General features: G+C 32.8%; 1 protein-coding gene across 1 annotated transcript; it reads left to right on the top strand.

Moving 5' to 3' along the window:
* The first annotated feature begins 5 nt into the window (after positions 1–5).
* On the top strand, positions 6–6,777 carry LOC143059649 (uncharacterized). The gene is made up of 2 exons (XM_076233172.1): positions 6–94; positions 5,827–6,777. Exon 2 carries the CDS (start codon positions 5,827–5,829, stop codon positions 6,757–6,759), a length of 933 nt encoding a protein of 310 aa, XP_076089287.1. The 5' UTR covers positions 6–94; the 3' UTR covers positions 6,760–6,777.
* The last annotated feature ends 6,551 nt before the right edge of the window (positions 6,778–13,328 follow it).

The following is a 13,328-nucleotide window of genomic DNA, read 5'->3' as shown; positions in this document are numbered from 1 at the left end:
CGGTACTGTGTGTAAAATCCGGAATCGTTTGACGGAACAAAACAAGAATGTGCAAAAAACCTGCGTTGTGAGAATTCCAGTTTGCTTTTGTATTGTATGTTGTATGATATTCTTCAATTTGTATTGAACTTCTTTAACTTTATAGTTCTTACCCAAAATAGACCTACACTTAACTAACAAAAGGGTACAGTTACACACTAAATTAAAAAGAAGGCTAGAAATTAGTATAATTGGTTAATTTCCGGAAGCAAGACAACTCGCCCCACTATAAAATCGTCCCCTCTGTTGAAATGTAATTCATTCCGCTGCATTTGGACTTGCTATCTCATTTTATCACATGTCATAAATATCCATGTGTCCCAACAAACTCTGTTTCCAGTTTTTGCACACGAGCAGTCTTCACCATCTAGTCACTTGTCTAAGATTAGAATTTTTTTCCCCTGCATACCTTTATTAAGGTTCATGTGGACCCTATGGCTAAAATGGCCGTATTTTCACCTCAAAATTTTATCTGAGTACAGGCAAACCTGTGCATTTTGAGAAGTTTTAAGGCATAGCATGCCCTAGATAAATAGAATTCAAATGCATTATATGATTTAGAAAATTCATAACTTAACTGAATTTTACCGTACACTTTTTTTCGTCCCTGCAGAAGATGATAAAATTAACAAACAGTTGAGTTTACCTTGATATGGTCCACTCAGGTACACAGTTTAAATAACCAATTATTGTCAGGTATCTATTGTCCATCTCATGTCCATGTCAAACAAAACAGCTCACTTCAATAATTACCTGTGGGGAAGTTCTCAAACCTGTTTCCCAACTTAGTTTATTTTGGCACCTTCTGGAGGAATGAAAAAAAGTGCACTGCAAAATCCTGGTAAGTTTTTATTTTTCTAAAACACAAAACATATTGGAAATTTATTTATCTAGGGCATGCTATGCCTGAAAATTTTTACAGATGCACAGGTTTGTCTGTACTCAGAGTAAATTTTGAGGTGAAAATACGGCCATTTTAGCCATAGGGTCCACATGAACCTTAAAAGTTACTCTGAGTGCAGACTTACCTTTGCAGTTTGGAAAGTTTTAAGGCCTAGCATCCACTAGAATGCTAGATATATATAAAAGTTAAAAGTATATATATATCAGAAAAATGAAATCTTTTTTGAATTTTATTGGGCATTTTGTTTCGTTCCTGTACGGCTGTAGAAGGTGTAAAAATAAACGAAGTTGGGATATAACTCTGAAATGCTCCCTCTCAGGTAAGAACTGGTTTGTCTTGTATTGATTGTCCTTGATTGGCATGGATAATACACCTAATCGCTATTCATTCCATTTCGAATAAGTTCTAAAATTACACAACTTTTACATCCAGTTGAAGCTATCTGGTACCCTGTTTAAACAATTCACCATGCATGATACATTTTAATGAGACCTGTTTAAACTACTGTAAATACTCCAAACAAAATATTTTTTTACTTCAATTTTAATTTCGAAAAAAGTGGATCATACTCTATTAAAGTTTCTTGATGATCGCTTTCTAAGTTTTTCCTCCCTCAGCTGTCTACTGATGACCTCTATTTTTGGCGGCATGACCCAAACAAGAAGTTGTATAAATGACTGTTTTTCCCCTATTGGACTAAATAGCAATAAGGTGTATAGATATCTACACATTTATAGGTGAGTAGAAGAGTTTATCTGAGAGGACAGTATCAAAGTAATTCAGGTGTTTGTTTATTTTTACATCTTTTGTAGAAAGGAATAAAAATGCACATCAAAATTCAATAACGATTTTAATATATATCTTTTTGAAGCACAAAATGCATTTAACTTTTATATATATATCTAGGGATGCCAGGCCTTAAAACTTTCCAAACTTCACAGGTAAGTCTGTACACTGAGTAGATTAAGAGGTGAAAATACGGCCATGTTTGTCCATTTGTTATGATGAACCTTAAAATAAATACACACAGTACTTAACTAAAAATTTTGAAAAATGTCACCCGGTCGCGAAATTACGTTTTATTTTGATTTCTTGGTTGCCAAACCTACTTAAACTTATGCCGTAAATCTAAATTGATTTATTCACAATGGTGTATGACACGACTACCATTGTTGTCGGGATCATTCGTAGCATGCGTCAGAAGCAGGTCAATGTGATTTTTTTTTGTATATCGTCGCCATATTGGAAACACTTAGTCCGCAGTGATTGATTTATTATAAAACATATTTACAAAAAAACTGTCAGCTTTTCTTTAAATAGTAATGCTTATCTTTATTGTAATTGCGTAAAAGATTATGTGATATATACAAACCCTCAAATAAGTGTTATTTGAGGTCTGTCTAATGGTCTAATGTGTCAGGAGTTTCTATTTTAAGAACTCAGATATTCCCATTCTATTGATATCATTCAGACTCTCTCTTGACTTAAAGTATGAAATGAAATAAGATCAGTTAACTCCTAGAAACATTTAGATCTTGAGAGTGGGAAGATACATTGTGTACCTTTAACTGTGAGATGTTTGTTTTTAAATTGGTGTCGGTCAGACGAAAGAATTACAATTGCCATACTTGGGTAGGATTGCTACGGATGATCCCAAAACAAAAGTAGGCGTGTTATACACCATCTCGTAAAAAAATCAATCAGATTTACTAAATAAAAAGTTTTATTGGGGCTGGCAACTGAGAAAACGTCATATTACGGAATTTCGCAACCGGGTGAAATTTTAAAAAATTTAGTTCTAAAAGTACCATTCTTATGTTTCAAAAACCCTAGCTTTAAGAGCAAATCTGACAAAGTGTAACATTGGTCAACTGGTCAAGATCTATCAGCCCTGAAGTTTTCAGAAGAATTGAACAACCCATTCTTGGGTAGATGCCATTTAATTGGTAGTTTTAAGGAAATTTTGCAGTTTTTTGTTATCTTATTTTTATTATAATTATACCTTGCACAAATACTTAAAATCTTTGCGCAATCACTGAATCAGTTAAGTTAACGTTTCTTTGTTGAATTAATGAATTGAAACATTGAACTCTAATAAAAAGTTATAAGCTAACTTTAGAAAAATTGTTAAACATGTTAAAAGGCATGTTTCATGTGTTTTTACATCTCAAAACTTGAACATTTTTGTGAGATTGTAAAATAAATTACTTATACTTGTAGTAAAATTTTGAGAAAATAAAGGGAAGATTTTTCAAACATTATAACTAACTTACATAGATTATTATTTACTTCTTCAAGTAAATAACGATTACTTATACAAGCAGGACCCCTCGCTGACAAAATATTCTTTAAACTTATTTAGGTTTTTTTTGTAAAAAGATTAAGTCTTAAACAAAAGATTCATATCAGAATGTTTCTTTCTACTTTCACATACATACAACTGTACAAAATTTGTACTACAAATAATCTTGTGTCTTGATTCAGATCAGTTAGTTTTTGAAATGAAACATTGCTGAGTCAACAAAACCTCTAACTACTTGTAAATCTGTTTACAGTGTATAGTTTTAAAGTACAACAAATAATTTCAAGATGTTACTGACACCAGATTTTTAAAAATTATTGCAATATCAGATATAATGTATTTGATTAATATTATTACTGTTAGTGGATATTATCATGCTTAAATCTTCTGCTTAAAGGGGCACTAGCTGTCAAATTCATGTTTACCGATTCTAATCAAATTCTCATATTTGATTTATAACAATGTAAAACATTTATCCAAACTATTAATAGTCTAAATAAAATGGTAAAACAATAAACAAGGCACATGCTTGAAAATAGGTAGCTTTGTTTCGTGTGTATTTGAGTCCAGATGCCATCTAATTATTTATCAGGTTGATCTCTAAAGTCATCCGATGACCATATACATAATAAACGATGTACCGTAAACATAAATATAGATATAATTAGATTAAGCAACCACGTGCAGTTGAATTATTCTAAGTCTATTTTATTTCATATTACAGATAAAAAATAAATGTTTATCATCGTTTTAACCTGTATTAGAATGTTTATGTGTGGATCGAATCAGTCAATCAAATAATTTAGGGAGCTACCATTTGATTTTATGGGGGCTAGGATGAACAATTTTGTCCTGCTTTTTTTCTTGGTTGTGATGTCTGTCCTGCCTTTTTATTTTACTAGTTTATCCTGACCTTTTTTACCAAATTGTCATCCTGCCTTTTTTTTTTGCCAAGATGCTCATCCTGCCTTTTTTTTTAACTCAAATCTCCTGTCCTGCCTATTTTTTCAAATTTCATCCTAGCCCCCCCATAAAAATCAAATGGTAGCTCCCTTACATTTGTTTCACTTTCAATGTTGACATTCTCTTCAATAGACCACTTTCGAGTTCATCCGTCACCGGAAAAAACTCGCCAATTATACGCGCCTTTATGACGTCATTTACCAGATAGAGGGGGTCGCCTGTATCCCTGCACTATTTACGTTCATCAAGCGTCTTAGTGATCGTCATTGTGCAGGATAAACTAGAAATAATGGTTGTTCTGTAAATACTTAATGACAATTTCCTAATGACATCAATGCTGATTGTCAATTTTGAGAATTCAATTTGCTGAATAATTCGTACAATATAGAATTATAGTTTTCCAACCACTCGCTCAACATTGGAATGGAAGTGACGACGCCCCTAAACGCACAAATGACGTTCACTAAAACCAGAGTTTTTGACGGAAATGCATCGAACTCGAAAGTTGTCTATTAAATAACTTTACACATACAATTCACGTGTTACCCATCTCAAGCTAAGAGGTTAAGAGGTTAAATTAAAGTTCACATGAATACGGATCCTATGAGGTCGAATTATTCACTTGCAAGTGAATAAGTCATAAGCAATATTTTTTTGCTTATTTTGACAAAATTGAACCTTATTGGCTACTAAAAAGGAATTAATGTTTCACTATTTGTATTTCATTACTGATCATGCTGATTGAGGAAAAAAAAAATCAAAATTGATACTTAAAGCTGGAAGAGTATAAGTTAAGGATAAAAATAAGCTAAAAATAATGATAGGTCATTGACAAATGATTGAGCTTCTTTTCAAGATATTTGATTTATAAAATATGGCGGGAAAAGGCTGACTTGGACTTTTACCTTAAATTTGCATTGGTATCATTTGGGTCTCAAATCAAAAGAAAGAAAATTAAGAATATGTTTAAATTTTGTCAAATGACCTTTTATAAGCTATTAAGTCTCATGTTAAAAAATAAATATGTGTGATGGGGCAAAATATTTTACCTAGCATGGTACGGAAAAACACCAAGCATTCCGAACATTGACACTAATTCCAAAACCTCACCTAAGTACATCCTTAATTCCTTTTTATAAGACCTAAAAAAAAAAAATTGCAGTTGTTTTTTGATATGACATGTCATATGGTCGTTGGCATCAGCGTCGTCCAATCATATTTGATTTCAGGACAATAACTTTAGTATAAGTGAATAGAAATCTATGAAATTTGAAAACAACATTAATGATCACAACAGGAAGATTGGGATTGATTGGGTGTATTGGTCCCAATAATTTAGGAATAAGGGGGGTTTAAAAAAAAGGGGGGAATTGCACAAAAGCAAAAAAAAGGGGGGTGGTGTCAATTCACAACAGGGGGCAATATGGACACTGGACAGCAATTCAGGTGATGGCAATAGCTTTCACTTGCCCTTTTTGCTAGGTCAATTAAAACAATGGTACATCTTGTATTACCACAGTATTAAACTGATTATCAAGTATATTAATCATGTAATTACAAAATGAATTATCCCCGATTCTAAATTTGAATTTGATATATTTTGTTTTTATTTTAACAGATGGATAACAACATAGGGATTCTGTCTCCGACAGCTTACAGTAAAAGACTTTTCTATATCTGTTCTGGGGAAGGTTTATTAAATCATCACTCTGAACCTGATCAGGAGGCGTTAATACTAGAAGAACAGAGGAGATTATTACGCATATTTAATGCCGATCCAAATTATAAACACAAGGGAAGTTACCCACTGTGTGAGGCAAGTCGTAAAGGTTACGAACGAGTAGTTAAAGAACTTATATCACAAAGAGCAGACGTAAATGTTTGTGATAAGTGGCTATGTTCTCCGTTATATCTGGCTGCGTCACATGGTTATAAAAACATATGTGAGATGTTAATCAATAAAGATGCAGACATGAATGCTAAAAATCAGTATGGATTCACACCATTGTGGACATCCATAGAAAATAATAATATAGAAATCGCTAAATTGTTATGTAAGCATGGTGCCGATGTTAATGTGATGAGACCAAACTCTCATGGGATTGAGATGAAAATGTTGACATATGTTTTACTTGCTAAAGGGGATACAAGTCTAGCGGAGTGTATCTTGACATCTAATTGTGTTCCGTATAAAATAGAGAGTTCTCTCTGTTATATGATCCTAGACTTTGGCGATGAAAGTCGTCGTTTTGTTCAGAAACTTATCTGTGCGGGATTTGAATTTGAATATCGTCACTGGGTGTCTAGTATGAAACATAAAATCGCAAATCGTCCTGAAGAAGTAACAGAGGGAGAAAAAAGCTTTCTACAGTTTATCCAGATTGAGACACGTACACCGAAACGTTTACAAAACATGGCCCGAGTTGTGATCAGGACAACATTACTTAATGCCAATCCAAATATTCCTGTCAGGACAAGTGTAACACAGCTACATCTTCCTCCTAAACTGGAGAGATTTATCTGTCTTTCTGATGTTGTTAATATTGATTAAATATTGTAATGGTCATAATTGATTCTTCTTCTATATCTTCTAATTCAGATTACTGGTACTTATGTTTATAAAAAGAAGATTTGGTATGATTCCCAATAGGACAACTCTCCACAAGAGATGAACTGACACAGAAAGTAACAGCTAAAGGCCACTGTACAGCCTTTAACAATTTAGCACAGCCCTAACTGCAAAGTCAACTATATAAGGACCGAAATTGTTCTGACAACATTTATCATGAAAAATATGTGTGTAGAAATTCCAATGGAATTACACTGTTTTTTGGAGGTTAGCATGGTTAGGCAGCTGGCCATGGTGTTTTTCTATTATCCTTGTAACTTACATTTTTACATTCCAGACCAGTCACTTTTAACAATCATTTATATTTTCTGGCACATTAAAAATAAAATCTAAAAGATTGTGAAAAGAAGAAGGCCAGTGGCATATCTTCTTATGACATTACATTGAGAGTTAGCACATCGAAAATCTCGCTCAACTTTCAACTGAGGATGGAAATGGGTAATATGTCAAAGAGACAACAACCTGACAATGATGACAGTCAAAGGCCACCAATGGGTCATTAACATAGAGAGAAATCCCGTGCCCAGACATCCAGAGGGGGGCCTCAGTTGGTCAAGATGATAACACGGCCGGTTCGAGGAGGGGAGGCCCATTTCTGTCATTAAAAACTTATCAATACATGTAGCGAGTTGAACATACTTTAGAGACTATTTTTTCAATCTTTTATGTTTAATGTATTCATTGTGTTGATCTGGAATATATTGGTCATTGGTGTTAAGAGAAAATATTCAAACCACTAACTTTGACATATGTTTAAAAGGAACCGTGTGGTAACGCAATAACTTGACCAAAACCCCTTGTTATGCAAATTTCGTTAATGGATATGAAAGGATTAATTTGCATAGATGTTTAGGTGCATTATGAAAATTCGAAAAGGGTTCTGTTAATTGCTAAAATATAAGTCCGTTTGTCAAATGAAAAATGAATAAAAAATACTCTCAAAATGTTGCTTTAGACATAAATCGCAAAAAAGCTTTTGCCAATGTTTCATAAAATTGACAAACTTTAACCACAGACTGTATATCTACTTGGTAACTGCAAAAATAAATTCCTTTTTAGCTAAATACGCGGAAATTAAGAATAATAACTCATCATTATGCTCTGGGTACTCTTTTGAGAATAAAACAACTTCTGCCAACTTTCGTAAAATTTCATGAAGGTTTGACAAAATTGCTGATATTAAAAACAAATTAACCACATATTGAACCTTAATGTTGATGCCGCTGACAAAATATAGATTCACTATTTCTTTTCTACGCGTCATAATTGCCACATGCTCAGCTTAAATTCAAAGCAAATATCGAATCTCAGATGATTATACATTGCTTTAAACAAAAGAAAGGTAAGAAGAATTCCCAGTAGATTCAGACTGACTGCCAGAAAATGAAGAAATATATAATAGGGTTCCATTTGATGAAAATTAAATTTCGTCACTTTTATTCGCAATTGCATGCAATTGAAAAAAGATTTACAAGACTGATGTGCTTTAAAATCAGATATTTTTAATTTATTGATATTAAAATATTTTTTTTACCAAAATTCAAGTGTACGCCCGGGCGTTATGACGTAAACGTAGCTACGCACCTGATGTCATACTAAACTTCAAAACATAAATGAACTTAAATTTTAAAAAAAACAACATACAACATATATATGCATGTACAAGACAAACAAAGGCCAGATCGAGGCTCCTGACTTGGGACAGGCACAAAATGTGGTGGGGTTAATAGATATAGATATAGGAAGGATGTGGTATGAGTGCTAATTAGACAACTCTCCATCCAAGTAACAATTTATAAAAGTAAACAATTATAGCTCAGCATGCTCAAGGTACGCCCTTCAACACGGAGCCTTGGCTCACACCGAACAGCAAGCTATAAAGGGCCCTAAAAATTAGTGTAAAACCATTTAAACGGTCAAACCAATGGTCTAATCTATATAAAAACGAAAAACAAGAAACATGTATGAACTACATAAACAAACAACAAATACTGTAAACTTTTGTGAGATCTACACCACCTCTTAAACCTGAGACTAGCCAATATAGAATAAAGTGATACACAGCAATACACATAGTAAAACCCAGTTTAAAAGAAGTGAAGAGTATGATGTCAGAAAGGGTAACAAAATAAACTGAAAAACGACAATGATAAATAAATTAACAAAGGACTACTAGCAGTTACTGACATGCCAGCTCCAGACTTTAATTAAACTGATTGAAAGATTATGTCTTCATTATATATAAATCAAACACAATCACTCCCATAAGGGGTTTAGTATTATACCATCATAAAATATATGAGAAGAACATAACCCGTATCATGCCAACAACTGGTTTAAGAATAAATGTGTTTATTTTTGATGCAAAGACCCTAACAGTGATCAATATTATTACCAAAATATGCAATCCTTAGTTATGACCTGACAACAGTATCGTAACTATATCTCTTCTGAATATATCTTCCTAGAACAAAGCAGGGTTCATAATCATGTCATATATGAATAGTACAAATGTAATAGATATTAGGCAGCAACCATTTTATTTTCTGGGGGGGGGGGCGGGGGTCTAGGGTTTTTTTTTTCTGGACAAATTTTTTTTCCGCCTACGGCGAAAAACAATCTATTTTTTTCACGACAAGTTGAAAACAATTTTTTTTCTTTCAATTGCAGCATTACATATAGTGGCAGCTGAAGGTGAAACAAACAATTTTTTTTTCTCAGAATCAAAAACAAATTATTTTTTTCTCCAAAAACTGGAAAAAAACTTTTTTTTCCAAAAAAAAACATAGCCCCCCCCCCCCCCCCGAAAATCAAATGGTTGCTGCCTTAGCCACTGGACATTTTAAAAAACACTAATACATCATTATCATCCAAAATATGATTTGTATGTATAAAACTAAAGTTCTTGTCCGGAAACAAAATGTGTCTTTTGATGTCATTGGCATGATTGATAGCATTATAAGAACGCATTTTTTTTTTGCGGTGGGGTCTTGAAAAATAGGTCATGTGCATGATATAGATGGCAATGAAAGTAAAGCTCAAATACAAAGGATATGTACAACAGACACCTCCCACCCCAATATAAAGATGAATAATTTATCATATCCTCAATTAATTCCTGTTAAACACTAATGATTATTTTTAATATGAGCAGTGCCAGATAGAAATCGACCTTTTTCAAATGAATATAAACACATCTGTAATCTCTTTGAATTAAAAAAAATTCTCAATGGAAGTCTTTTACTGTTTAAAAATTTAGCTCTTGGGTTTTCAAAAATCAATCTTGGGCTTTTTACATCATGTACGTATATATACATGTATACATTGTATGTACAATTGAGTAATGTTGATTTCTATCTGATGCAGCTAATAATTGAATGGATCTCTATGAAATGTTACCTGAAGGTTCAATACAAATGTACCGCAAAAGAAAAGTGATGATTGATTCTGAGGTTTATTGTACCAACAGTAGTAATTAGGGGCCAAAAACAAGCAATTTTGTAGTTTCCAGACGATAACTCGTATGTTAGTGTATGGTTATCTGAAATAATACCCAAAGGTTTCATTTCACAAAGGAAAAACTTGGATTGAGTTTGGAGGGTAATTGTCCAAAATGCTTAGTGATTGGGGACACAAAAGGGTCAAAAACAAGCATTTTTCTAGTTAACAGACAGTGGTTTGTGTTCAAGTTGATGGAAATCTCTGAAATTGTACATTTTTCTTACAAGAAAATAATCTTCAAAAATTGTGAAAAAATATTTAGGGGTAAAAAAGTTGGGGGATTTATTTTTCAAATTTGTTTAGGGAGTTGATATTTTTATTATTACTTTTTCAAATTTCTATTTTGTTTTTTTGGGAGGGGATTTTATTTTAATTTTTATTAGGGGGGTCATACTTTTTTCTTGAAGATTTTTCAAAATTCGGTAATAGACGCATACAATAATTAATTTTCACAGATGGTCATATTTAAGTTAAATCACATGCCAGATGTAGTTTTGGGAAAGATACCTTGTACTATTTGAATTTAAAAGAAATTTAACTTTTATCAGAGCCGTAAATTACATAGAGGCATGTAGGCAGTTGCCTCCTCTCCTATTGCAAACCGAGAAAAAAAAGAGAAAAAATGAAGAAAAAAACACTGAAAAAAACCCCAAACAAATGGTTAAAATCATGCTTTATTTTAATTATATATATAATAGTACTGGTTGTTACTCTTCCGCCTATAAAGGAGGTTGGGTAAAAATATTCGATAGAGCAAGCATTCACTTGAAATTAACGCAATGTCATGCTATTAAAACATGGAACAGGTGAAAAATGACGGAAAGCAGATTGTGTAGTACGTCTCTCTATGCAACACATACATCTTTTACGGACGCCATCACGAGTTGGTTGACCGTTATGGAATAACCGTATCACAAATGATATCGGATATGTTCCTTACGTCGTAACTACAATCCCCTTCCCTTTCCTGAATGTGACCTACCGAATTAGACTTTTTACCGGATTTGTTATCACATACTAGTAAGCAACACGACGGGTGCCGCATGTGGAGCAGGAACTGCTTACCCTTCCGGAGCACCTGAGATCACCCCTAGTTTTGTGGTGGGGTTCGTGTTGTTTATTCTTTAGTTTTCTATGTTGTGTCGTGTGTGCTGTTGTTTGTTTGTCTTTTTCATTTTTAGCCATGGCGTTGTCAGTTTGTTTTAGATTTATGAGTTTGACTGTCCCTTTGGTATCTTTCGTCCCTCTTCTACATACATGTAGAAGTCATAATGTTGCAATATTGAATGCATATAAGTGCTAAAGAGATGGGATTCGACCAGGCACAGAAAAATCCCTTTTAGCATTTGACAAAGCCTAACTGAATAAAACTTTCAGTGTAAACAAACTGTGTTACGCTATAATAATTTGAATTTGATAATTAAAGTTTTGTTAAGTATGCATTTGCGTTTTAAGGTTTGAAAATTGTGTGTCTGAAATGAAGTAAAATAGCTCCCTTTGGACAGTTAAAAAACCTGATAAACCATAAAAAAAAAAAAAATTCAACTTCAGGGGGCATTTCATTTTAAGTACGCATATTGGTTCCCTAAAACTTAGTAATAATAGCGTTTGAAGAGTCATAAAGCAGGACAAAGGATAAAAAAAGATCTACTTTCACCACACACGTTATCTAACTTTGGATAATAAATATTTCCAATATATTCCGGGCACTTATTTATTGAAATATTACATAAATTTAACAAGAGGTGAATTCTGGGGAAGTACATTGCATTTTCTGCATAAAAAGGTCCACAAAATTTTTCGCCTCGCTCCATTCGGCGAACTTCAACTGCATCCCCTTAAAGGGAAGACAATTTACGGTTTATTAACTCAAAAAGTAGAAATGAAGTACTAAAGCAACCGTATTACTACAGATGCATATCTATGCATTAAGATATGCATTACTCATGTCAGATATCTTGCAAACGACTAAATTTTAAAAGATTTTGTAAGATATCTCATGATCAAAGAGTCACAAAACAAGTCATTGCATTTGATGTTTATACATCAATAGATCATGTCTTCACATATGTTAATTTGACACCATGAAACACGAATGTTTCCAGTGCCATCTGGATACAAATATCTGTTGAATCAGCTTTAATCAACTACTTGACTGGTGTTAATAAATGGACAAGTTATTTATTCACTCAAAAATGTTGTCTTCAAACCTGAACATGTTTGGAAAATTAGCTGTAACGTTATACATTTTCCATGTCGTTAACAGCATAGGTAAGTTTAGATGCAGAATGTGTGATAAATCATGACAGTTTTAAACAGTTATGTGAATTAGATCAAACAAAAAAACTTACGAAAAAGACTCTATGGAGCATCAATTTTGTAAAGAAATAAGATTTTCTTGTTATTTCTTATTATTAAAAAAATCAAAAATATGTTTTCAACAATGTTTTCCCGTACTTTTTATTTACATTATTTATTGCCAAAAATAGAATAGATCACTATCAGTATTATAAAAAAAATTCCTACATTTTTAAACTCATTGGAATAAAAATTGATTTATGTAGTAACATTAAATGTTTTTTGTATTTCAAACAAGGCCACCCCTTCCTGAAAAAACTGCTGATTTTCCAATGCATGTAATTGTGGACTTAAAGATGTTGCTGCCGCAAAAAAACTGGACACGAAATTTTTTTTTTTATATTATTTTTTTTTAACTAACATATCAGCCCTATCAATTAATGCATAGTTTGAATGATTCTTGTTATTTTGATTTTGAGCAGCAGACATCCTTAAGTGAATTAGATCAAACAAAAAAACTTACGAAAATATATATAGGAATGATGTATAAATGGCAAACAAAACACTTCTCTATTATAAGCCTGGTATCTTTCATGATATATTTTTCAAACCACTGGATAAATGCCATTGCTCGGTTAAGGTTTCCTCACTGATAGTATCACCAGCCCAGTGGAAAGCACCTCTGGGTTGGC

This window comes from Mytilus galloprovincialis, chromosome 14 (genome assembly GCF_965363235.1).
Source record: "Mytilus galloprovincialis chromosome 14, xbMytGall1.hap1.1, whole genome shotgun sequence".
In the NCBI taxonomy this organism is placed as follows: domain Eukaryota; kingdom Metazoa; phylum Mollusca; class Bivalvia; order Mytilida; family Mytilidae; genus Mytilus; species Mytilus galloprovincialis.
This window is presented reverse-complemented; position numbering and strand designations above follow the sequence as displayed.

What these genes read in the sequence shown, in the direction of transcription:
- LOC143059649 (XM_076233172.1), top strand. Translation starts at nt 5,827, where the DNA reads ATGGATAACAACATAGGGATTCTGTCTCCGACAGCTTACAGTAAAAGA.